Source organism: Onychostoma macrolepis, chromosome 10, assembly GCF_012432095.1.
Source record: "Onychostoma macrolepis isolate SWU-2019 chromosome 10, ASM1243209v1, whole genome shotgun sequence".
Lineage (NCBI taxonomy): Eukaryota > Metazoa > Chordata > Actinopteri > Cypriniformes > Cyprinidae > Onychostoma > Onychostoma macrolepis.
Window position 1 is genome coordinate 22,906,312 of NC_081164.1, and position 22,447 is coordinate 22,928,758.

General features: G+C 40.3%; 1 protein-coding gene across 5 annotated transcripts; it reads left to right on the top strand.

Annotated features, from left to right (window-relative positions):
• The first annotated feature begins 214 nt into the window (after nt 1-214).
• On the top strand, nt 215-19,598 carry mn1a (meningioma 1a). Of its 5 annotated transcripts, XR_009273191.1 has the most exons (5): nt 215-822; nt 1,072-4,221; nt 9,719-9,775; nt 10,951-11,146; nt 11,221-12,245. XR_009273191.1 is itself a non-coding variant. In XM_058790007.1 (4 exons), the coding sequence occupies exons 2-3, from the start codon at nt 1,113-1,115 to the stop codon at nt 9,727-9,729; spliced, it is 3,120 nt and encodes a 1,039-aa protein (XP_058645990.1). In that variant the 5' UTR covers nt 215-822; nt 1,072-1,112; the 3' UTR covers nt 9,730-9,775; nt 19,577-19,598. The 5 variants fall into 5 exon arrangements, 4 of the variants coding, with proteins under 4 accessions (XP_058645990.1, XP_058645989.1, XP_058645987.1 ...); XM_058790007.1 differs by lacking the exons at nt 10,951-11,146; nt 11,221-12,245 and adding an exon at nt 19,577-19,598; XM_058790006.1 differs by lacking the exons at nt 10,951-11,146; nt 11,221-12,245 and adding an exon at nt 14,536-14,556.
• The last annotated feature ends 2,849 nt before the right edge of the window (nt 19,599-22,447 follow it).

The following is a 22,447-nucleotide window of genomic DNA, read 5'->3' on the forward strand; positions in this document are numbered from 1 at the left end:
GTATACCTTGTAAAGAAAAATATGCACTTAAGTGTAAATAAGAAATCTAGCTCTATTCGTAAAATAGAGTATCACTGAACACATCGTTTTATTATTTATGACTTATATTATATATTAATACGTTATATACATCTCTTTTAGACTTCCTTAAGTGAAGCCCCGCCCCTTGTGCGTCAGACCCCGCCCTGGCGCACGAAACCCCGCCCCCTGCGCATGTGTGCCTGTGTCGGCATTGGTGAGAAATCAGCGCTGGAACAGATGAGGGAATGTCAAACTTGTTGCCGATGCCCGCGGCTCGACACAACCGAGTCAAGGATAAACGAGAAAACCCTCCTGGAGCCAGAAGCATTTGATGCAACAGCGCGTATCTTATGGACGATATTAAAGAAAATGGCGATTAATTTTTGTGCTGAATACATTTCATACTGTGACAACAAAAGGTATCCAGGGCTCTCCAGTTACTAACAGCGCGCACCCACAGCGGCGCATCGAGTCTCCTCAGAGGACTGAACGCACGCTCGAAGTTCTCCTCAGAGGACCGTCGATTTAATGCATTTATCGACTCTTTCTGAATTCATGTAAGTGTTTTTAATATAGAGTAATTAGTCGGGATCGCGCGCATTGCATTGGAGATGTGAACATGGGACATGTGCTCCGCGCGCTGGTTTGCACTCCTCTGGATTTGTGTTGAACGACTTGGAGACGTTACGCATCGAATAATGATGTAAACGAGGAGTTTTTTAAGATGTGCATTTTTCAGGGTCGTTGCTCTAAGGATATACAAAGAGGAGTTCGCGTTTTTACGCTTATGCTGGAATTGAGGTACTTCCAATTGTCATCTGATCTCTTACTTTCGCATCATTAAATATTTATCAATAAGCACATGCATGCAAAACGTAAACTTTTTTAAATTATTATTAAGATGCTATTGAAAATATATAATATTTACATTTTTAAATCGGCTGCTAACATGGGCCCCTGAGAGAGACAAAAGAAGAAAAAAATTGAAAGTACAAAAAAAAAAAAAAAAAAGATTGTTTGATTCAATTGTGTCTTTTTTTTTTTTTGCAGTGACAAACAAACAAAAGGAATTTAATCCCAGTGGACTGAAAATGAACTCAAATTATAACAGTGCCGGATTTCATATGAAAGGGCCGTCGGTAGCTGTGGAGCCGATGATGGGTCCACTAAATGAATCCCCCATGCAGGGACTCAACTTTGTCTCAAATAGAGACCAGTATGGATTCCAGACTCATGGCCATGGGGATATGCTCGCTATGGGAGTTCAGCCACAACATCAACTCCACATGCAAGGACCGTTCAACCATCAACCTCCTAACCATGACCAGCATTCACATCTGTACCAGGACAGCGTCCCCTCTTGCCTGCACGGGGACAGACACATGGGCTTCAATAACAACAACGCAGGTCACCCGCATATGTTTGAAGGAGGATTCGGTCAGCAGCTCGCAGAGGCACAGTCGCGAGAATGCATCTCGCAGCAGCAGCAGCAACAGAGAATGGCCGCAATGCCTGAATTTCAACCGCATGGCCATCCTAACGGTAACCACGCCGTTCCAGCGCCGTGTCTTCCACTAGACCAGTCACCAAACCGCGCTGCGTCGTTCCACGGCCTGCCGTCCTCGTCCCCCGAAACCCACAGACTGGAACATTACAGGCTTTTCCCACAGGGCAGGATGGGGGGATCAGAGCACTGTTTTCCCTGTGATCCTCTGACGGGGAATTTCGATATGACAGGATTCTCCAACGCGGACTCTTCAGAGCACAAACTGCCCTATTGTGAAACGGGGAACCAAGTGGTCGGGGGTCATTTTTCCACTTGTAATCGAAGTGGCTCCCGAGGGCCCATGATGGGCGGCTCTAAAGTCGACCAGCAGCTACCTCAGCAGAACGTGTTTTCGGACCGATTCGGAAACCGGGGGAAAATGGATCCGGGGGTTAACGCTAGACACCACCTCATGCCGCAGCAAAGACCGGGACCCGTCGCCAGGCAGAACCCCGGTTCCCCTGCACTTCCGCGCTTTTATCACACTCCGGACTATGTAGCGAACAATACGGACATTCAAGGTGGCGGCCCGATGGTCCACGTTCAGCACGGCCCCCTGGACCGGCCCATACATAGACTGAACAACCATAACATGCATCCCTTCGGGGAGCCGGTGTTTGATGTCCCCCAACTAGCCCCTCAGCCCCCACATCACCCTCACCTCAGCTCACTGCCTTATTTGAATATGGCAAAAAGGCCACGGTTTGATCTCCCAAACGGCTCTGCTGGAGAGAGCTGCAGCCCCCTTAGCAACAGCTTACATAATCGGCCCAATCTTGAGAACCACCTCTCCCCCTCGGCTTTCCCCTCTCCCATGGGGGACTTTGCATCTCATGTGACGGATGGGTTTCCATCAGGCCCCCTACCCTTGAGCTCTGGCCCACAGCAGCAGCAGCAGCATCAGCAGCGGCGGCAGAACGCGGCGATGATGATCAAACAAATGGCATCAAGGAGCCAGCAGCAGAGAATGAGACAACCTGACCTGCAACAGTTAAGTCTCCATGGGGACGTCACATCAAACGGCATGGTCTGCCGAGGCCCTCTGGGTAGTGTGTCTCAGTCCAATTTCGAGAAGAAGCATAATTTTCACGGAAACTTTGACAGCCCCCACCTACCTCAAGAAAACTCATGGTTTCCTGAGCCGCAGCAGCATTGTAGAGAAACAAACACGCATGCCTTGGAGCAGGCAGAGAATGGACACAACATTATTTTTAGGCAAGGCGTCACAAGCATGGACATGCAGTCTTTGAATTCTCCGGGAGCACATCATCCGTTCGAAAATAATGTCAGCAATCCTCTGCAGATGCAGTCTCCCGACGAGAGCAACATGCAGTCAGGCGCACCCACGGACAGGAGGCCGGCTGAATTTGGAGGAATGGCGATGAGGAGGCAGCACAGCTTCCCTCCTGGAGGGCCGAGTCAACAGGGAGCCCCCCAGAGCAATCCTCCAGGATTTAGCTCCTCTCCAGGGAACTATCCCGCCCATCCCGAGTACCTCTCCAGCCAGCACCTGTCAGTCAATAAGCTTGGGGCCCTCTCTTTGGGGAATTTGAACAAAGCCAGTACAAAAGACAGTGTGTTTGGCCAAAGCTGTCTGGCAGCTCTTTCCACGGCCTGCCAGAATATGATCGCCAGCCTTGGGGCCCCGAACCTCAATGTGACTTTTAATAAGAAAAGTCAAAATGAGGCCAAACGCAAAGCAGGTCAGGTTGAGCAGGACATAAATAGCAGTGGCAGTAGCGGCCCAGGGGCAGAGTATTTCCAGAGCAATGCTTCTCAGAATAGTCAAACGCCTTGCTCTGGGAATAACAACAATACGACGGCAGGTCAAAGTGGTATGGGCCAGATGGCGAAAAGGGAAGCGAGCACCCTTTCCCCGAATGATAACATGGAGTCTGGATGCGAGGGGAAAATGGCAACAGGCAACGGTAAGGGGAGGGGGAAGAAGAGACGCGACAGTGGGCACATCAGTCCCGGAAACTTCTCCCCTCCATGCGGCGCTAACCCCGTCGTCAGTCCGAGTCAGCAGGGTTCTGCTTTGAACGTGGGCATGGAGGGCCGCGGTAAGACCCCGGAGAGGTCCCTGGTCTCCCCTTCCTTTGGAAAGCCTGACCTCGCCACCTCGATGGACAGCGGGATTCAAAGTGTGGGCAAGTCGGATGGCGTTTCGCCGTGCATGGATTATTTAGACGAAGTCAGCCCCAACTACAGCACAGAGGACCCGAGGCCTTGCAGAGCTGGCGTGAAGTGTAATTCTGAAAACAGGGCTGGCTACGGCGACAATCCGTGCATGGAACAGGTGCGGACGCCGCTGAGCAACCCGGGCCAGGATGAGGTTCATCCTCTGGAGATTTTGCAGGCTCAGATCCAGCTGCAAAGACAGCAGTTCAGCATCTCTGAAGACCAGCCGATGGGAGGGAAAACGGGCAAAAAGGCTGACTGCCAGGCCGGTCTGAATGGAGAGTGCTCCCTGGCCGGTTCCAGCCCGGTCGCAGGCAAGGGCTCTGTGAATACCATTGACCTTGACTCTCTCATGACAGAGCAGCATGCCACCTGGTATGTCCCTGGCAACAAGGCTCTGATAGAGGACCCCAGTAATGACAAGTGCCTGGGATTCTGGGATCGAGCACGGGGCCAGAGTGACAACAAAGAAGGTAAACTTCATTGACTTGCAGTGAGAACATGATGAATTGGTGTTTTTATGGACTGTTGAGTTTACTTTGATGGCTTAATGGTTGAATAATGAACAACCCAAGGTAGCTTAACCTCAGGCACAGGGACCCATTTACAACTAATCTGTCACCCAGAAGTGAGCTTTAATTAGCACACTTTAAAACACTCAGTCTTGAGCTGACAGAAAACAGGATGCAAAATAATAATTAACTCACTGATGGCAGAGAAAGTTTGTTTGGCTCTTCAATTTGCATTACAATAAGTCACAATAAAATATGAATGTTAATATATAAAATATTGTATAGTATTAATTGGTGTGTATATATGCATGCATGCATACACACACACACACACACACACACACGCACAAACATATATATGCAAATTAATTAGATTTAAATTATGGGAAAATATTATTAGTTTATATTAGGTTAAATAGATTAGATAGATTATTAGTAAGAATATTTTTGAATATTTTACACAAGACATGCAAGTGACTAACATGATGCAAACTGAATGTTTTGATTCCAGTTTATTTGTACTTACATTTAAGCTTTATCTAACTCTAACACAAAGAGGATCTGTTGTTGAGATTTTAATGAGATTTTAGTACATTCAGATCTTAATTACAGATCCTCTTTGTGTTAAATCTAAGTGCAAATAAACTGGAATCAAAACCTCCAGTAACTCTTGCAGTGCTCTTCTGAAAACAGTGCTGCGTTTAGAAAATATGTCTGCAGTGTTTAATATGTTCCTGGTAGTGTAAGTGTTTTTACCCCAGGCTTTCTTATCAAATAATTTACTGGAAACTTTACACGGCCGTTCAGATGTATTGTCAACGGTATAAAATATCAGTCAAGAGCATCGTAGGTCACAGCTCCAGTTCCTTGAATTTCTTGTTGAATGCCACAGCAAACACACGGGTGTTATTTTGGAAACAAACGTTGTCTAAGGAGGTTAGAACAGCCAAGTTTGCGATTAATTTGACTGCAGGCACGTTAGAGCTCGCAGTGGCGTTATTAACCCATGAGGCCTGGCAACAGTGCTGTGCGAGGGTTAAACGCAGGCGTTAGGCGCATGGCCAAGATTCAGTGTTGTTTTACCTCAGAATACTCTTTCCTGTCACTTCACGCTTTGTGATTGGTCCCGTCGGTCCTGTAATTGCGCGCCATCAGATATGTCATAATCAGACGTGTGGCATGGTATTCATGAGGGGACGTGTTTGATTTTCACGAAAATCGAGAGGAGGGTCAGAATTATTTTCTTAACAGGAATATCTCAAGGACTTGTAACTTAAACCATCCAAATGCTGTAACATAGCCATTTGCACGGTATTCCCTTCACAAAAAAACACACCAGAGACCACAAATCTGTTTTTACATTTATCTCTATTTCCATCTTTTGCACCGGGTATTGAGTTCCTTACTTTATGATTTTTTTTTTGAAATGGCTTTTTCTGAAATGCAGTAGCTTTCTCTTTGTGCACGTTGGACTTTATGAAGTTTTGCAGCAGTTTTAATGACAATAATGTGTTGAGCCGTTTTTATTTTGTTATCTGCTTTAGATATATAATGTTTTTTTTATTTCATTTTAACAGCTCGATGGAAGATACTGTATAAAACTCTGCAATAATTTCAGGGACGTGATTTAAATGCATCTCGACCAAATGTAGAACAGATGCAAGCTGCAAAAAGCACGTTATCAGAATGCAGTCCGATCAGAAAGCTCCAACTCTGAGTGTTTTTTTTCACTATTTTGCCTAATAAATGGAGAAGGTTGTCAGATGCAATTTCTCAGACGGGGCTGTCGGATATTCTGACAGCTTTGTGGCTCTGAGAATAAACACTAAAGGCCAGAACAGACAGAAAACAAAGGAGAAGATGCAATGGTCTCCTGGGAAAACGACTCAAAACAACACTCCACAAACAGGCTGAGAACACAGGTATAGGGATGCGTTTTGTGAGGAAGGGACGTCAGTGATGTGAAGAGAAAAGAGGGCTTGATATCTATGTGGAAAATATCAGCAAACAGTGTACACTCCAAACGCTGTGTAACTTGCAGATCCTTTATAAAAATGAGCTTCCATGTCTTTGAACCTTTTCCCTGTTTGTCAGAAAAGCCGGATATCTTAGTGGCTCTGGAAAAACAAATTTGTAAACAGTGTACACTTTGTGCAAGTTGCATATCCTAAAATAACCATCAATGCCTTTGAACATTTCCTCATTTATCAAAAGTACTCATTTGTTGTAATTGTGGCTGTCATTTGCATACAATATAGGCTCTTTATATTAAATCGTAGTCAGTTTTACAGCTAATATCTGCGGTTTGCATGATGGATAGCAATTTGAGCATTGCATACGCAGATGCACACCTTTCAATGGGAGTGTTAGTTTGCCGAGCAGAATTAATTAGTGTCTTCTTGTGTCCGTGTGATACACTGCATTTTTCCGTGAGGAATGTCAGGGTGGAAACGAAAAAAAAAAAAAAAGCATGATCTTGTCTTGGCATGCATTGAATTCCGCTTTTGCATTTTGTCGAGGGACAAGACTGTATCGTCAGAGATGCTAAACATTAAGGAGCAGTTCAGCCAAAAATGGAAATTCTGTCATTGTTTATTCACCATTATTTTTTCCTTTTTTGGTTAAGCATAAATGGAGATGTTAAGCAGAATGTCCAAGCTGCTCTTTTTCATTAAACGAAAATAGATGTTTTTTGTAACGTCAAACCTCAACATAAGTCTCATTTGCAATATTATATCACTGAAAATTCACATCAAAGCTCTCTTTATAATATTATCACCCAGCTTTAATCTAGATATTATGTATCTAATATATTAGCATGAAGATATTATAACATTAATATCATGATTTTTCTGCAAAGAGAGCACTTTGAAACAGTGTGTATTGTTAAAAGCACTATACAAATACATTTGACTTGACCTGACACATATTATTTGTAGTCACATTCTTACATTTTTTTTTTTTTTTTTTTAATCAAATGCAACCACTAAAGAGATTTGACAGCTTCTGTGGAGAGGATGATTTTTGTGTTAACAAAGTAAACAAAAGGAAATAGTGCGAGTTTAAATGATTTGGGCATAAGGAGTAAATTCTGGCTAAATTTTAATTTTGGGCTAAAATACTTCTTTAACAATTTAAAAATTGCAATGGAAAAGGCAGATTGTTCAAGTTACTCTTTTCCATAAAACAAAAAAGGATGTTGATTTTTATACTACCAAACTCGGACAAAAAAAATCTATATTCTATATATGCTACTTTCAATTATAAAAAAAAAAATCCCATCAAAAAGCTCTGTATTACTTTATATCATCGTCTAGTAATCTGTTAAATGCAACTATAAGAAATTAAGATATAAACATTAACATTATGGTTTTCTTTAAAGAAAATGCTTTGAAACGATGTGTATTGTTAAAAGCACAACAAAAATAAATTGAATTTGACTCAAATATCATTCATAGTTACGTTTTTAAATTGTTTTACAATCAAATAAAAGTATGGAAGAGATTAGAGCTTTGATGGAGAGGAAGATTTATGTTAAAGTAAACAAAAGAAAGACAAAAACATGATTTTGAATGACTTGAGAGGAAGTCAATAATGACAGAATTTTGACTTTTGGCTAAAATGCTCCTTTAAGTATGAAAGATTGCAATGAAAAAGGAGATATTAGGCAGAATGTCCAAGCTGCTCTTTTCCATAAAACTAAAATAAAAAAAAATTTTCATTCCAACCTCCAACGTAAGTCTTAAATGCTATATCCTATCACTGAAAATTCCCATCCAATCTCTCTATTTTATACTTTTTTTTTTTTTTTAGACATGAAAATATTAAGATGCTATAAACATTAACATCATGATTTCTGTGACACTGCTTTGAAACCATGTGCACTGTGAAAAGTGGTATAGGAATAAATTTGGTTTTCATATTTGATTTGTAGTTACTTTTTCAAAAAGTTCAATTGAACGGAGAGCTTTGGTGGAGGGGAAGATTTTTGTTTAACAGAAAGTAAAGAAGAGAAAAGAAAATAGCATGAGGGTGAGTGAATAACGGCTACATTTTAATCTAAAATACATCTTCCAAGATTTAAAATGCGTGTTTTGTGGCTGTTCGTAAAGCCGCGGGCCCGTTATGGATAGGTCATCCCTCAAGCTCCGAGCCCAGATGTAAATTTTCCGTGTCACCTCATATGTTGTTGTTGTCATACATGTCTCTAAGATGTTTCTTCTTAGCAACCCCACCCACAGAAACATAAACCAACAAGTTTCTCCCCCCTCATTTGTAAGTGACCAGAGCCTGCCTGTGAACGGCATATGGAGCAGAAGGGTGTTGCTTTTCCAATGCGTACGCTTTAGTGCATGTGTTGCGCTGGCCAAGAGAACACGTCTAAGAGCCAGACAGAGCAGTCAGCCATCCAGACTGGGCCCCACAGCTGGCCCGCTTTCCCAGCCCTTCCCCTCTCCAGATCCAGGCCCGGCGCTCATGAAGGCGATCCCTGTCCGCTGTGCGCCGGCGAAGGAGGAGGAGGGGGAGAACGGCCCCAGGGCTCTGATGTGAAACTCCTTTAGTGCTTTGGGCCCTCGAAAACTGTGAAAAGCTCTTTCATATCCCTTGGCCTGGGTCCCGCGCTCTCTTTAGAATATTTTAGAATAATTTCATTCTAATTTGTCAATGGAAATTCAAACCATATAACAGCATATAAAAACAGGTTCTAGAGGGACTAGTTTATGTAAAAGAGCGCTCCGGTGCCAAGCTATTTCCACGCTCTTGTGTGGGGAGGCACCCACTGCGTCCCCTGCAGTTCTGTTGGCTGCTGTTGAGAGACTCGCAATATAAGCGCTTAACAATGATATGGACACAATCCCGGCGTTTGAGTAATGAAGTCTGCACTGTCGGGATGATTCGCAAGATGGAGTTTAAAAGAGCAGTTCGTGCAAAAACGAGCGTTCTGTCACTGTTTGCTCGCCCTCGTTTCTTTACGAACCGTAGGGTTTCTGTGGCGCACAAAAGAGAGTTTGAAGAGGGTCCTGGCTGCTCTTTTCCACACTATGCACCTGAATGGGGAGTATGAATAGGGAACATATTGGAGTCATTTAGGGGCTACTATATATTGTAGTATATATGTATATATAGAAAATATTCTTTTTTAATTAAAAAATACTCATGCCTGGAGTTAGGTAGAACTTTCTTTTTCTTTTTACATCTGTTCTATATTTGGTCAAGTTCCATTTAAATCATGCCCTTTAAATTATACATTAAAATATCAATATATACAGTAAACTATCTTCCATTAATCTGTTAAAATAGAAAAAAATCACAAAAACTATATATGTGCGTGTGTGTACACAACATTTATTCCTAAACTATTCATTCCTATTCCTTCACTGTAATGTTTCATCCTCATTTGTTTTTCTTTATTCCATACATGTGATATGATTTTTATGTTTTTCATGTCTCCTCACAGGACATGGGTAGGAGTGCTTCTCTGCTGGCTCTCCTTAGCGTTTCACTAAAAAAAAAGGTAAGACAGTCCAATCTATCTGATATATATCAGTCAGTCGGGTTTCAGAAGTAAAATTGCGGTTTTAAATAGAACTTTCAAGATGAGCTCTGAAGTGACATTTGCTTATGTGATTTCAAATTCATGCAAAAAAATTGTTTAGTAGCCAAATTCTCTGTGAAGATCCAAGAGAACGATCCACCAATCAGAGAGCTGGCTGTTACCATGGAAACAGAATTTGCTCCAAAAAAGCTCATCAGTCACCGCCCACTCCCATGAAGCATTGCGAATGATGTAATCAAGTCAGCTTCCTTTGACTCTCAAACTACTTCTATATTAGAATGTTACAATAAACATTTAAATGTATATAATATATTTAAAATCATAATGTTGTTTATAATAGATGATTCATCGTGATCATTAATTTTTAAAAATATGTCTGTATAGTTATTTTAATTCATTTTTATTTCAGTTTTAGCTTTCTTTATTATAGTGATTCGAGTTAAACTAAATGAAAATGAGAAATTAATTCCACAGGTTCTCAAACTATGTATATATTTGAGTATTTTATTTAAAATATATAATTACATTTAAAATAATTTTTAGTATTATTTTAGTGTCAGTGAGAAAGTATTATAGTTTTTATTTTTATTTATTTATAGTTTATATTTTTTTAAATATCTGTAGTTTTTATTCATCTTTTAATTTTATTTATTCAAGTTACAAATGAGAACTAGCTGGAATTAAACAAGTTTTAGGTTTTGTATATTTTATTTGATTCAGTTGGTTTATTTCAAGTAATGAAAATTATTTTTATGGTTTTAGTTCATTATAATAACCTTTATATTATGATTCTATGCTAGTCTGCAGTTTCCAATGTTTTTGATTTGAATACATCATTTACAATGCATCATGGGATATGAATTCCTTTGGATCAGAGTTTGTGTTGTTGTAGTTCATCTCAGCATCTCGTTGGTTTGGGTATTTTTTTCAAATGTGAAAAATACTTCGTAAACCAAGGCCACCGCGCTCGCCATCACGCGGCGCGATCTGTACGACTCGCTTAATTTCCACGGAACGAGCCACAGCCGCCGCGCCATCTGTCTCCCGCCGTTTGAGCGCGACGGCTCCCGTTGCTATTCCTGCGAGCCGTCCATGGCGACAGGATGACTGACATGTGTCGCATCTCTCCACAGGTGCTGCACGATCTCGCTGTGAGGGTGGGGGTGGGACCTGGAGGAAGCCACCCGCGGTGTCCGGAAACCTCGGGACGCGGGGGTGGGGAGGGGGGACGGAGGGGCCCCTGCTGTTCCTCTCACTTCCAGATGCGACTTAAACTCATCCAGAACAACTCTAACCACTTTGGGACCTCGCTGGCTGCTTTCCGTAACTGTAAGGATGATGGCCGGCTTGGTGTTTTCCAGCAGTAATTGGATACTTTATTTTTTATTTTTTTTTTTTACTAGCCCCAGAGAAACCGCAAACTCTCCGGGTGTCTGTAAAGCGAGTCTTCGGGCCAACAAAGTCTCTTTAGATGGACTGGAGACGAGAGACAATGGGATACAGGAAATACACAAGCACACCAGACTGGAATCTTGGACAGCGAGGCTCAGTTGCTTTTAGTGTATTTTTATCTTCTATAAAGTTCCACTTTTGCTGGGAATACCTCATTTTTTTTAAGACTTGCAAGTGAGGGTTTAACTAGTTAGTCCAAGAGCGCGCCGCTCTCTCTATAAATATTTATTATCCCTGTTTGTTCGGCGAAGATCCTTTATTTGTGAACTTCAGCGTCGCGTTTAATCCATCTTTTTCGGTTACGTTATCTTCTCTTTTTTTTTTTTGGTTTTGTTTCCAACTCCCAGAATTCTGACAGTGAGCTGCCGTCCAATAGAGACCGAATTCCTTTGCACGAGAGGGAAGCAGCGTGTTATAAAGCTTCCCATTCTCCGGGGTCTCCAGCAGCAGGCTCCGTGTCTGTGGTGGGTCAACCTTTTGACTTTGAAAGGCCAGTGGGGGTTCTGTCCTCTCCCTACTGTTTTTGGAAATTTGATATTCACCCTGAGAACATCCCTTTGTGACCTGCCTGGCCGGCATCGGAATGCCATTGTTTCAAGTCGAAACTCTCCTTTGCTTGGGTTTTCCCTCTTTACCAAGCCTCCATTGAGACCCTGAGCTTCCCTCTGCCTTTAAACCAACTGATGGTGAATATGTTTAGTTGGAATTGGCAGGCTATTCAAGCGAGGACAATGGTTGGAGACAAAAGACTTTCCTTTTAAGAAAATAGGTTTTCTTCTGGAGAGAAAAAGGTCTTTAACCAATTTTTTGGTCTTCGACACCTCTCTGTTTCCTTGTTCTACCTCTTTTCTCCGTTTTTCTCTCATTATTGTGATATACACGAAGCTTAAAGTGAAGTTATTTGTGCCCGCAGAGTTTTTTGTAAATAACCTGTATATTATGAATCACTTATTAACAATAAATATGTTGTAAATTATGTTTTTTTCCCGATTCCTCTGTCCTCCACGGTCATTTCATTCAGTATTTTCCTATGAAATGTGGCATTCTTCCCAAGAGAAAACCGAAATTAGCACGCTCTCCATAGCTACCGCTTGAAGTTCCTAAATGGCGATGAGGATTGTTTTAAAAGTACGATTACATCCATTTTTGTTTGATTAGGGGGCACCGGGTTTCAGATACGCCTGAGAAATGCCGTCTTTATGTTTACCCTGAACTAATCTTAAACAGTGGGAAAATACTTTCAACCGAGAGCGAGAGAGAGAGAGGAGGAGAAGTCAAACGAGGAGACTGTTTGTGAAATGCTCGGCTACAAATCTCCAGTGGTTTGGACGAGCTTCGAGACCGCTGGCTTTGGGTGGTGAAGTCTCCAGAGTATCGATCGTGATTACTCCGGTATTCTTTATGTAAATCATTGCATATTGATAGTGGAACTAGTTCAAGGATGCAAAGTGCAAATTGCAGTGTGTTTGCGAAGGGCCGTTTCTAAACCTTGGAAACCATTTCCTAGAAGAATGTATAATGTGCATGTGTACGCACACAACATGTGCTGATTACACTAAGCAGATGTTATAGTTCAGCGCTCCTCAACTGGTTTTGTTTCAGCACTCATATTGAACAGAAATAAAACACTGACATTTAGTACTATTACCAAGAACTGCATATGCCCGAGAAGGAATTTGCAAAATAATTAACATGAAATGACATTAACAACTTTGTAAATGCGTAAACATCAACATAACCATAACATACCGGCTGAACACATTAAACAAACACTTTGGATTTTATTATCAGAAAAATTAGTGACACGAGTTTGTGCCCTATGTATATGTGTGTGTGTGTGTATATATATATATATATCAGTTTTTAATAAGCTTAAGTGAGACATAATGACATTGGGAGGCCAGATTAATTAAAATGCAGTGTATGCTGATCGATTAAACCTAACTCTGGGGCTTTCTAAAAATGTGCATATCTAATTTCAGCATTTAGAAACTTGTCTCGTCTTCTCTGTGCTTTAAATTGACACACTTTTTTTCACTTGTACCAAAATCAAATAATATTTTCATAAAATAATCAATAAATAAATGCATTAATAATATTATTTATTAAAATATATTTTTGTTCAGCTCCATCTAGATTATAGATGCATGCAATCAAATTTATATATATATATATATATATATATGTTTGTGTGTGTGTGTGATTGCACAGCCTCACATGAAAACATGGTGTTTTCTCCTCTTCTACAAATTGATAAACCTGTTAATTTTATTATCCCAGCTACGCATGGCTGTATAGTTAGTTGCATTTTATTATTTGAATTTAGCATCACTCTTGATGATCAGACCAGACCTGCAACATATTTTTTGGTTGTATCCCACCAGTTGATTTTGACTTATATAATTTAAACCAAAAATCTTAAATGTAACAAAAACTTCCAATTGCAATGTCACAGTGTCGTATCAGCAGTCGTGTGTTTTGTGCTCTCTACACGTCTTTGCTGATATTTGCGTCTCTGTTCCAGCGCAACAGAGAGAAGCAGTCAATACCACGGCGATTCTGATTCCCAGGAGTGACGCACCGTCTAAGAGACGGAATCTCTAACAGGAAACGCAGTCTGAAAAATGTCCTAGTGCAGTTAGGCCGAAGGTGCATTTTCTTTGGCTGGCGCCAGACATTCTTGCTCTTGTTTTTCCAATTTACTGGAGCTACAGTGAGACAGTTTTCCCATTTGGAGATGACTGCAAACCTCTGCTTTTACTATTGTTGATTGTCATTACGAGAGCCGCTTTTAGGCGTATTTACAAAAAACTCATTTGGTTTTGGTGCCAACGTAAAAAAAACGTTCAAGCGCAGACGAGTTTCTAAATGCTCAAATTAGATCTGCACGTTTTTAGAAAGCCCCAGAGTTGGGTTTAATCGATCGGCAAACTCCGCATTTTAATTAATCCGGCCTCCTGATGTCATTACGTCTCACTTAAGCTTATTAAAAACTGATTTGATTTGTTCTGCATCCAACATTAAGCCGTTTCGCTCTTCCAGGCAAGATAGTGCTTGGGTTCTCCGTGTTTGTTTAAGACGCCAATGGCTTTGCCATTCCCCACGCAGCGCGTGCGTCGGCCAGAGCACGACCACATGGTTTAGTCCTCACATACATGTTAATATGCAACACAAGTGGCTCTAAAATTGCAGGCCTTTGAGAGCTTTGACAGTCTGTGCATTCATTCAGTCCCAAAGCAGGTTTTCCTATTCATCTCCCCTCACAGAGGAACACCATGGTGGGACTGCTGGAGAACGGGACAGAGAGTGGAGGAGGAGAAGGAGGAGGGGTATCTAAGCCCAGCTTGGCTTCAAGAATGGGATTCAGCAATTGGTGTGCAAATGGCAGTGTCTCCCACAGTCCGGCGATCCCCAAGGAGCCCAACAGTGGAGGGCCACTGGCTTGGGTCTCTTGTCTGTCCTCTGAATTTTTCATAGGTCAGCCTTCACAATACACACTTAAATAGCTGGGCAGAGCCGATGGAAATCAGCATAGAGAGAGAAAGAGAGGGGGAAAATCCACCCCCCACCTCTCGAACAATGGGAATAAACAAAGATTTTGCTATCTTTTTAAGGAGAGCTCATCCAAAAGCAAGCTGCTTGAAAGGGGAGAGACGTTTCTCAGTTTTTTTTTTTTTTTTTCAGGAGAGCATGAGGAAAGGGGGATGGAGAGGATCTCTTGTGCTTGGGAATGCTTCGCAATCCTTATATTTTTCTTTCCGTCCCCATTAGGGTGGACGCGCACCCGGGTCGTTTGAAACTTCCTTTTGTTTGCACTCTATGGGCCGAAGAACCCGGTGGCATTGGCTGCTTCAGGCTGCTTGGATTCACTTAACGCTTCTATTATCTCTAATGGTTTTGGATGGGTTGTAAAGACTTCCATGTGCCTTATCTGGTTGGGTGGCGGTGGGAGGGAAACCGCGAGACGTAATTGACTGATTGTTATATGGAGCCTTCATTGAGAAAGTAAAAGCGCTAAATGTCATTGAAGACGTAGTAGCATTTACTAACATTTGCATTTGCATTAAATATGTGCATGTGAAGTGTGCCGCTGATTTATTTGGCAGGTCGTAGATCATCCAGACCAGCGGCCCCCGGCTGGTTTGGCTTCAGGACTCTGGTTTTAGATTGGACGTCAAGTCACGACTCAATATGGTCGCCAAGTTATTTATTGTGAAATGTTTTCTTTGGTTTATTATTGGTTTCGTGCAAGCGGTTCTCTATTAGTTAACATCCGAATGGCACTTGCTCGGCTGGAAGCATACTGCATGCATCTTCTGCACATTGTTTTAGTCAATCACCTGAGCCGTAAATGTCACGTGACTAATTACCCTGCATTTATTACGTCCTGACAGTGCTGATTGACTGATGGCACCATGGGCCCTTCATTAGTGACTATCCTGAACTGTGACGTCAATTTCACGCTTTTAAGAACCCCAAAAAACAATCAGGAACTTGTAAAGCATATGCTATATTGAAATATATATATATATATATATATATGTTGCATGTAAAAAATGCAACATACTGTATGTTACTTTGGATAAATGCAAATGCATGATGTTTGCGCAATGCAAAATGTTTACTGCACAAAACCTTGTTGCAAATAATGTAGATTGGTTCGTATTTTCTTTTATCATGCATATTTTTGTTATGCAACCTGTTCATGTTGGTGTCTATCTAATTTGACTCGCTTCTATCAAGTTACAGATTATTTCTACCTTTGATGCCAAGAAAATAAGATACGGACGTGTTTTCTTTTAGTTGATGAGCCTAATTTTATGCATTTGCATTTGCCAGATGTGTTCATCAAAAGCGACTTACATTGCGTTGAAGGTATACTTTTATAATTTTTCTTTTTTTTTTTGCATTTTGCATTCAACATCATTTCGCTATCTGTGACACTTTACGAACAGACCTGCGAGCCGTTTGTGGGTCGCGACCCACCGGTTGAGGATCGCTCGTGATCCAGACCATATGGATATGGATTTGGTGGACCCCCATCCCCCCACGAGCTTGACTTGTGGCTCTTGGTCGGTTGCCGTACGTATGACTCAACATGGCTTGGGATTCAGGGGTGGAAACATCAATACAGCTTTTTCTTTTCGCCTCTTTTCTCTCTTTTTCACTCCCTTTCCCTCCAATTCCTCAAAGCCCCCCACCTTTAGCTGCTGGCTGACCTCTCCTTGTCTTCCAGAGAAGGCCTCAGCGTGTCAGGAGCTGGGGGGGAGCTGGGGGTCTGTGATGGACTGAAAAAAGCAGCTGTGCTGCTGTGCTGACGGCCCACTGAGCGTCTCTCCCCCCGTCACACTGAGCGAAGGCCTCCTGCCGTTTTCCTCTGCCAGGCAGCCGCAAACTCCTCCAGCAGCCCCTCGCTGTAACCCGAGCTGCATTTCAGCTCCCTGAGCTTTGATTAGTGCAGGAAAAACGACGCTGTTTTATGCTCCTTTTGGACGAAATCAGCGCTATCAGTGCCTCAACACCTCTAACTTGTTGCTGTCGGTTACTGTGGCGGATACCTTTAGTAAATGGTAAAACATCTTGTAAAGTGGGTTATTTCGGTTTAAAAATCAGTTTTATCAATCCAAAATACCTGTGATTGCTTATCAGTTGAACTCTGAATGACATTTGTCCTGTGCAAAACTCCTACTATGGTGCAAGTAACACACTAACAACAGTATTGTTAGTGCATTGGGTGCTTAAATGTTTGCTAAGGTGTTACTAGGTGTTTGTGTACTAAACTGAGGAGCTAGTAGTCGCGTCTCTACGATATTTTGGCCATTTTATTTTTCACCAGGTGAAAACTGTAATTCTGGTCACTCGCTAACCTGAACTAGCAATACTAATCAAGTTACTATCATTCAAACGGCAGAAACGTCATCTGCAGTTGCGCTAATGAACTATATATATGAATGATTACTTTTTATTTTGTTAATATTATTTACTAATATTATTTATTTATTTAGTTATAAATTCGTTATCGAATTATTAAATTTATTAGTTAATTGAGCAACTATTTACAATACGGTTCCATTTGTTAACACGGTTAACTACTTTATCTAACAAATAAAAACATGTCTGAAGAATTTAATAACCTTAATCTTAGATAATTTCAGCATTTATTAATATATTTTAAAATCAAATGTTGAATCTATTACTATTATTTAATAGACCTGAGCTGACATGAACCAACATTAACAAAGATTGATAAACACTGTATATTGCTCGCTGTTGGTTTATACATTATTTCATGTATTATATTAAGGAAAACTGTTGATTGAAAATTGGTGTCTTATATAATCCTTCTATCGCCGCTGTTAGCATTAAGCTACTTGATTGTGTGTGGTACATTTATTTTACCATAGTTGACCCTTCGCAAAGACTCGCTCCCCTTTCGTTACCGTTGCTACATTCGACAAGCCATGCCGCTCTCTCGCCACACATTGTTCTCACGCAGTGAAAAATACATTGTGGAGTAATGAGGAAACTGACAACGCACTAACAGACAAGACGGAGAAGGTTACTTTAGGAATGAAAAAAGTTTTGTCTTTTTTTTTTTAAGAAATTCAAACAATAAATACAGTTTTGTGGCTCTTTAATGTGTCGTGACAGATCGCTGTAGTGCCTCAAGCAGCATTTGAACTGATCATCTCTTCCCCTTTAATAGGTATTGCACGAAATAAACATGAATGAACATATCTTGGTTTAACTGCGGTAAGATGTCAATACACTCCATTGTTCAAGTTCAAGTCCACCAATGTTAACCTAACATTACTCTCCTGTCTGGTTTGTTTATCAGACAAAATGGCAGATTCGCTGATAATTTGGTCAGATCGCCTGTCAATCAAACTCCCTGCAAAGGGTCAATTAAAAGGTGTTAAAACGGCTTTCAGCTGATGAAATTTACTTGTTTCTATAGATCTGTGCTGGATGCTAAAGTCTGCAAAGATCTGCTAGCATTGCTGCGTTAAATTCCTGTTGCTTTGAGACTCCGTTTTAAGAAAATCTCTACTCTCGTAGGCTTTGTTTATAACCCTGAAGTCTCTAGCTGATGTAATGCATCATTATTAAGAAAAAATATATATTTATTAAACATTGTGTCTCATATCATACTGGTATTGCCAATGTTAGCATTAAGCTACTTGATTTTGAGTGGTACAGTGATTTTACCACAATTAAAAGATACGTTTTTGGTTTAGTGTTTATTATTTTATTAAGGATTAAAAGCACAATGGCTAAATAAAAATGCTAATTCAAGTAATGAAATGCAGTTGTTTCTATAGCAGTGCTGCACTAACTTCCTGTTGCTTTTTCAGTCAACATCTCTACTCCGGGTTTGTTTATGATTCTCAAGTCTCTAGCTAATTTAATGCATTACTATTGTTATTATTAAGATGAAATGTATTGAACATTGGCGTCTTATACCATACTGCTGTTGCCGCTGTTAGCATTAAGCTACTTGATTCTGTATGCTGCAGTTAAAAAGATTTTAAAAGGCAAAAGGTATAGTGTTTTTGCACAATTAAAAGCGCAATGACTGTAATAAAAGATGCTAATTTAACTAATTAAAATTTATTTGTTTCTACAGGTGTGTACTGGATTCTAACTAGCAGTGCTGCGACTTAGCAACTTCCTGTTGCTTTCAGACTCTATTTTTAAGGATAAATGCAAAATTCAAGTCGATGTCTTTACTCACTCGGGCCTTGTTTATGACTCTGAAGTCTCTAGCTGATTGAAAGTTGTAGCCAGCGCTACAAAGAGATTCAGCGAAATGCAAACAGTCCATTTGCCTGGCTCTCAGATAAACCCCAGCAGAGAGGTGCTTGATGATTAATTAATCAGCGAACTGGCAGTCTTGACTGAATAATTCATCCCGTGCCCTGTCTGTAATTTCTGCATCTCCATATTAGATTCCGGATCTAACGGGGAGCACGCGGCTCGGCGGAGAGGTTACCTGCTCCGCGGCCCCTGTCATTCACATGCTTAATGAGATGACAGACTCAAAAGTATCTGATTCGCTTTCTAAAATAATTAACCCAAACCCTTACAAATTGGCTCAGCTGACGCAATGCCCGACATAACAAACGCGCATGGTGAAAACGCTCTTAATTACTGCTAATTATCCATCTTAGCTAATTAATGGCTACCCCACTGGGTCACTCATTAGAGTCTGTGCATTTTGCATCGACTCAAGGCTTTACGTTACAGTAAAATCGCTTTCTAGGTCTGTGCTGTTCAAGCTTTACTCTGCTGGGTGACTTTTTGCAGGTAGGTTACCTGATAAGGAGGCTGGAGACAGAGACCTTAGGCTGAAACAGGAGCCGTTACGGAGCGAGAAAGCCAATCCGCTACTGGGGGGAAGTGAGCTGAAGGGAAGTCAACGGCACTAGGCGTATCAGATCAAAGGAAATGATATTGGGACATGCATGAGTTTATATCACCTGACATGTGGGGTTATTCATATGCCACTGATAAACTGTTTCTTCTTCTCTGCAGGAAAGAAAAGCTGGTGAGGCTGGTCAACCATCATGGTCTTATGTGGTAAAAGTGCTCGACCACAGATGTCTTGTTGGTTAAGCTAGTTAAGAAGCCTGGTAGGAACACCAGCACTGGTGAGTTGAAGAAAAATAATGATAAATGCATTAATTTTTCCCTTAACAGCAGTCATTTTGCTGGCTTTATAATGCCAAAAAATAAATAATATAATGCACAATTTAGCTTTTTAATAAAAAAAAAAAAACTCTATAGATTATTTAATTTATATTTATAATTCAAATATATATTTCTTTTTTTGGATGAGATGAATCGTTGCCCAGCACTAATATTAATATATATGTGTGTGTGTGTGTATATATATACAGTCGTGGCCAAAAATATCGGCACCCTTGGTAAATATTATCAAAGAAGGCTGTGAAAATTAATCTGCATTGTTAATCCTTTTGATCTTTTATTTAAAAAAAATCACACAAATCTAACCTTTCATTGGATAATAAGAATTTAAAACGGGTTTCAGGGTCTTGGCAATCTTCTTATAGCCTACACCATCTTTATGTAGAGCAACAACAAGATCCTCAGAGAGTTCTTTGCCATAAGGTGCCATGTTGAACTTCCAGTGACCAGTATGAGAGATTGAGAGCGATAACACCAAATTTAACACACCTACTCCCCACTCACACCTGAGACCTTGTGACACTAACGACGAGTCACATGACACCGGGGAGAGAAAATGGCTAATTGGGCCCAATTTGGACATTTTCATTTAGGGGTGTACTCACTTTTGTGGCCAGCGGTTTAGACATTAAATGCTGTGTGTTGAGTTATTTTGAGGGGACAGTAAATTTACAGTGTTATACAAGCTGTACACTCACTACTTTACATTGTAGCAAAGTGTCATTTCTTCAGTGTTGTCACATGAAAAGATATAATAAAATATTTACAAAAATGTGAGGGGTGTACTCACTTCTGTGATGTATATGTGTATGTATGTATATATATATAGAGAGATAGAGAGAGAGAGAGAGAGAGCTGGGCAACGATTAGTCGCATCCAAAATAAAGGTTTTTGTGTACATAATATATGTGTGTGTACTGTGTATATTTATTATGTATATATAAATACACATGCATGTATGTATTTAAGAAAGACATGCTATGTTTATATATTAAAAATATTTATATATAATATAAATATGGATATAAATATATACATGTAAATATTTTCAAAATATATACTGTATGTGTGTCTTTATATATACATAATAAATATACACAGTACACACTGTATATTAGTACACTAATATATTATGTACACAACAAAATTTTATTATATATATACACACACACACATACATATATCAACATGTCAGCATTTGAAGTGGATATATCTATATATCTATATCTATATCTATATCTATCTATATCTATCTATCTATCTATCTATCTAATCTATCTAATCTATCTAATCTATCTATCTATATATATATATATATATATATATATATATATATATATATATATATATATATATATATATATATATATATATATATATATATACTGTGTATATATAAGAAAGAAATTCACAATATGACCCAGTCTACATATCTAGTCTAAATATAGATTTGCTTGCATGGTTTACTTGCATAGGTTTGCTTGCATGTGCAGTAAACAAATTTTTATTGGGTGCTGAGAGCATTTAATAAAATAAACCAATAAATAAACTGAAATCTTTGGAACAACAAACATTTCTGTATTTAGTTACTGCTTCATGTCTAATATTAAAACAATCAGGGTTGAGCACCAAAATTAGTTAAGAATCATTGATCACAAGTTACCCACTGTCTGTTCACACACACACACACACATATATATATATATATATATATATATATATATATATATATATATATATACACACTATATGCTACACAATGCTAAAATAATTTAATTTTTAAAAATATTTATATATATATGATATTTTACTATTGCTATTGGACTGCTGAGAGCATGAAACCATTAACTTCTAGATATTTAGAAACCAATAAAAAAAACAATGAATAAATTTCAATGTTTTCAACTAACAGTATTCAGCAACTGCTTGATGTCTGATATATAAAATCAGGGTCTTGAAGCAAAACCAGTTGAGAATCACTGAACACAAGTTGGTGACCCTGCTGTGCCTGTCTTTTCAGCACAGTTTATTTCGAAGGACTCGACGCGGGGCCACTTGGCATCCTATCAAGCCTAAGAGCTTAAAAGGGATCATATTGTGGCGAGGTGGTGGTCGGATCAGCATTGGATTTCCTCTCTTTCTCTTCCAATGAGAGCGCTTGTGTTTGCCGTGTATGCACTCTTGACGTAGCTGGTGTAATTAGACTATTAGCGGCGCTCGTGTTTCAGGGTCACGGCTCCATCGTCTTGTCTGCTGCTGGCTGAGGTCCAGTGAGACTGGAAGCACCTTGATGTATGTGTTGTCCCATCATTTAGCAATCCGTTTAACCGCAGACAGCGCTAAATCCACTGGCACCGACATGGTGTTGACAGCGACGACACTCAACTGTTGCGTTCTGTGATCACAAACAACGCGTCTCACCTCTCGCCACTGATGACACTTTTGTTTCCCCAGCTCAGATCTCTGGGA